Raw genomic sequence first — 4,586 nt, 5'->3', positions numbered from 1 at the left:
ATTAAAGTTACTTCTTAATCTTCCAGTATGTTGTTGTTGTTGTTAAGTGCTGTTGAGTCATAGGCGACTCATAGCGACCCTATGAACGAAAGTCCTCGCCAGTTGCATGACTTTCATCCTTTCTCCATGTTCGTAGGGTTTTCCGAGGCAAGCCATTTATGGAAGTGGATGCCACTCCTGCTTCCAAGCTTGTTTTTGCCGGGGAGCACCACCTAACACTGTCCGCCAAGGGTAACCATTATCACATTTGACACATCAGTGTCACAGTGTTCAGCTTCACAGCAACCACAAGTTGCCTCTGTATGGAAAATGGACACACCAGGGCTATATGACCTAGAAGAATGTTTCACCAGAAACAATTAAAGACAGGCCTGAGGGCTGCGGATTAGAATCACCTACCTGTGGCTTGGTAGCTTCGCTTTCCAATTTTCCAGTATACTTGGGTAAAAATATACTTGAAAGAGGTTTTACTCAGAGTTTAGTTAAGGTTCTGTGAGGTGAATTTTTGGTATCCTGTCCTTCTAACCTATTTTGTACTCTAAAATATTAAGTTATTCTTTGAAATACTAACACCTTCTCGATGAATCCTGTAGGACTTCGTTGGATTCTTCTTCCTGCCCAAGTGCTACTTAGAAAACTAGCATTTACTTGTGATCAATTCTTCATCTCTCATTCATTCATCTGCCTTTTATTTTCTAGCTTTCTGACCTCCTGTTCTGTCTACACATTTGGCAGAATTGACCTTCACAAAACCTGTCCCTTTCTTACACAGTCTCATTTGGGCACTTCTGAACATTTCTTTGTCTTTTGCTTTTATTCTCTGGAAGGCCTCTGCTATATTCTTTGACCTCTGTTTGTATGTTGCTTTTCTTTAGGCATCTGTCTATCTCTGGAATCCTATTATGCTACGTGTTTGTTATTCAGTCGTGTCCGACTCTTGATTTTTAAATTTTTTTTTTATTGTGAAGTAGGGAATACTATAGAAGAGCATAGAAAAATATAAATAGTATTTTAGATTACAAAGGAGTGTTGAGTGACACACATGATTATACACAGGATGGCTAATTAAAAGGTTGGCAGTTCAGATCTCCTCAGAGGCACTTTGTAAGTAAGGCCTGGCAATCTGTTTCCTGAAACGTTAGCCTTGAAAACCTGAAGTACAGTTCTATTCTGCTTGCCTAATGTTGCCATGAATTAGAATGACTTGGAGGGCAGATAGAACAGAGTTCAGATACATTGTTTATAGGATAGAGCTGTGACAGCACTTAAAGAAATGATGAAAGTTATACAAGTGTTCAGAGTCTTTAATTTATAGGGTCACAATGAGTCATCTATGACTCAACAGCACTTAATAATAATAATAATAATAATAATAATAATAATCATGAGGGCACCTAATAGCAACATAGAATGAGCACTGTGTAGGTACCTAGGTTAAAATACAAAAAGCAATTGCTACATTTCCCAGTTGGGTCCTTTCATTTCCATTTTATCTGTATTATTTATTTCTACACAGGACTGTTAGATATTAGCTCTGCACCCATGTTCTAGACAACTTTGCATCTTGCTTGACTGCAGTTGATTCTAGGTAGTTATAGAATGCAGCTTTTAAGGCATTTGACTTGAAATGTCACAAAACAACATTGCCACAGAACAGACATCAATACATTACTGTGTAAAAATATTTTTATTGTAAATTGAAATTAAAATAATTTTTAATAGAAATAAAATTTAAGCTATAAATAAGAGCTTTTTTATTTGAGCAGACGTTGTTATGTGCCATCAAGTCACCTGTGACTCATTGCAACCCTTTTACAGTAGCTCTGAACTCTTCCCTGCCAGTCTTGCTGACACTGAAACACCTATCTTCATTACCCCATTTACCATATTTCTCAACCAAGTCGTCCTCTCCTGTGCTGTCCCTTCACCTTTCTGAGCATGATGTCCTTCTCCATGGACTGGGTAGATACAGAAGTAGATAAAGTAGTTATTGTTGTTGTTGTTGTTATGTGCCATTGAGTCGCTTGCGACTCATAGCGAACCTGTGTACAACAGCTCTAAACTCTGCTCTGTCATGTGCCAATCTCACTGTCTCCGACACACCCATCCCAATTACCCTAGTCACTGAATCAATCCACCTCATAGAGGGTCTTCCCCTCCTGCGCCTCCCAAGCCTCCACCCTCTCAAGCATGATGTCCCTTTCCAATGACTGGTCCCTCCATACAACATGACCAAAGTATGTCAGACGAAGCCTCAGAAACTTTGCCTCCAAGGAGCAGCTTGGTTTAACCCTCTCCTGGATGAATCTGTCTGTTTTCTTAGCAGTCCATATCACCTTCAGCACTCCAACACCAAAGCTCACAAGCATCAATTCCCCTTCTATCCTCTCTGGTCGTTGTCCAGCTCTCTGATGCATAACCAGTGATTGCAAAGACCATGGCCTGTACCAGATGCACCTTAGTCTCCAGAGACACATTGTTACTCTTGAGTACTTCTTTTAGGTAAATTAAAGGAAATAAGGATGTCTTTGCTCAATCTAATACTCTTATCTTCCCTTTTCTTTTTCTCTAGGAAAGGCTAGTAGGAAAAACCAGAAGTGGAGAGGCCCAGATGAAAACATTAGGGCAAACCTTCGTCAGTATGGTTTGGAGAAGTATTACCTTGATGTTTTGGTTTCAGATGCTTCTAAACCTTCCTGGAGGAAGGGTACATATTTTGATGCAATCATCACGGATCGTAAGTTTCATTTTATGCTAAAATAAGAGTAGTACTCATTTTCCAAAATAATTTAATTAATCATTGCACAAAGTTATGACTCATATGGTATAAAGTAGTTTGTGTAGGTAAGGATTTAAGAGTGAGTTATGTGTGTTGCCTCCGTTCACTGCTTTTTTCCTTTATTTCCTGAAAATAGGCATTGTCTTTTAGCTAATCCACCGAAGTACAGACACAAGTTTTAGTACATATCCACAATACTTTAAGCTGTAGTCTATATCATTCAGTTTTGTTAGTTCCCAGTAATATTTTTTCAAGCACATTAATCCCCCCCATTACAGGATCCAGTGTAGGATCAGATACTGCATTTAGCAATTGTGACTTTTTCGCTTCCCACTTTCATAGCCTTTTGTCTTCAAGGATGTTGAAAATTTTGAAGAAGATAGTTACCCTTTCTGTTGTGTTTGTTCCTCGTGTGACTAATTTTTGTTTCTGTTATTACCTAGATAGTGTGATATGCTTCTCAAGTGTCATTTCTAGAGGTTCTTCATGTCTTTATGTCCCTTCTTAGTGACCACCTCTATTATCACTTCTGTTTGCTATCTAGCTCCATACGGTATCAGAGAATCAACTAGAAGAACAGGCTCACAGAAGGCAATACTGAAGGGGATAGAAAAATGGTAAGTTGGAATTTCAATATGAAGAGTCACTACTTTGAATTGAAGCATGAAGCACTTTGCTTATTTTTAGTTACTTGTCTTAAGATTTCTAATTGGTTTTTAATTTCTCTTTTCTCTGTTTAGTCCAGAAAGCCACGTTCCTGTTTCCTTGAGCTATCACCTGAGTGATATGTTTTTTGACCTATTAAACTTTGCTGCTGAGACTCTTGTATTAGGTGGAAGACTAGTCTATTGGTTACCAGTGTACACACCAGAGTACGTAATCATAAATCATTTTGTTTATTGTGCTCTTTATAAATCTAATGTAATTTTTCTCTTCTCTCTACTTAAATTCGGGATCAATATCTTTCTGTTAATATTAATTTATCATCTTTTTTTACATGCATATTCATACAAAGCAGTCGCCTTACTAAGAGATTGACTTGCTTTTATCTTTTTTATTTTACTTGCAAAGAGGTTGCAAAGTACAGCCTATGGACCAACTCTGGTCTTCAACCTGTTTTCTTAAAGCTTTTGAGCTGAGCTTAGTTTCCTCATTTTTTAATAGGATTGTTAAAAAAAACCCCAGACAAACCAAAGAAGATTATGTAATGGAGATTAAGTAGCCTAAAAAGCCTAAAGTATTTACTAGGTGGGCCCTTTACAGAAAAAGTTTCCTGGCTCTTTTCATATGCTGTGTTTAGCTCAGTGCCTCATAGACCGTACCTATTAGCCAGGCCATCACCAAAACAGATATTTCTCTTGATTATTTTGCTTATTTGGTCACTGTAACCTGTGCTCCCAGCTATGGTGCTAACTTCTCTGCTGCCTGTCTTTCCTCCCCCTGCTAGCATGTGGTATCTTTGGTTGTCAGCAGCTAGAGGCCTTTGACCTCTAGCCACATGATGGGTCTGCCTCTAACTACTTGACACAAAGAAGCAAAAGGGATGGAACGGGACAAGGAAAGGCCTACAGGGCTGAACTTTAACTGAAAATGTTTGATTGTCCTCTGTTTTGTCATTATTTATAGTTTAAAGATACGTGGTTAAGAATTTCCTCTCGCATTCTCTTAACTTTTTCCTTGATCTCTTTAGCAAGTAAAATTGGAGATCCTTTTAACCGCTTTCTATTATAATTCAATATTTATTTAAAACATTAAGAAGTGTCCACTAGGTATTTCTTCAGTGTCTTCTTTAGAAGAATTTTTTTTT

The 4,586-nt window shown here is 38.0% G+C and overlaps 1 protein-coding gene across 1 annotated transcript in view; it reads left to right on the top strand.

Annotated features, from left to right (window-relative positions):
* Positions 1 to 4,586, top strand: part of TRMT11 (tRNA methyltransferase 11 homolog (S. cerevisiae)) — a 95,928-nt gene that overhangs the window by 39,847 nt on the left and 51,495 nt on the right. Inside the window, 3 exon segments of the mRNA XM_006879139.1 lie at positions 2,573 to 2,737; positions 3,324 to 3,396; positions 3,520 to 3,651. Coding sequence (XP_006879201.1) covers positions 2,573 to 2,737; positions 3,324 to 3,396; positions 3,520 to 3,651 — 370 coding nt within the window.

Source organism: Elephantulus edwardii, unplaced genomic scaffold (assembly GCF_000299155.1).
Source record: "Elephantulus edwardii isolate Elephantulus edwardi_28Jun2011 unplaced genomic scaffold, EleEdw1.0 scaffold00002, whole genome shotgun sequence".
In the NCBI taxonomy this organism is placed as follows: Eukaryota; Metazoa; Chordata; class Mammalia; order Macroscelidea; family Macroscelididae; genus Elephantulus; species Elephantulus edwardii.
Note: the sequence above shows the minus strand (reverse complement) of the source record. Positions and strands in the feature narration are given on the sequence as shown.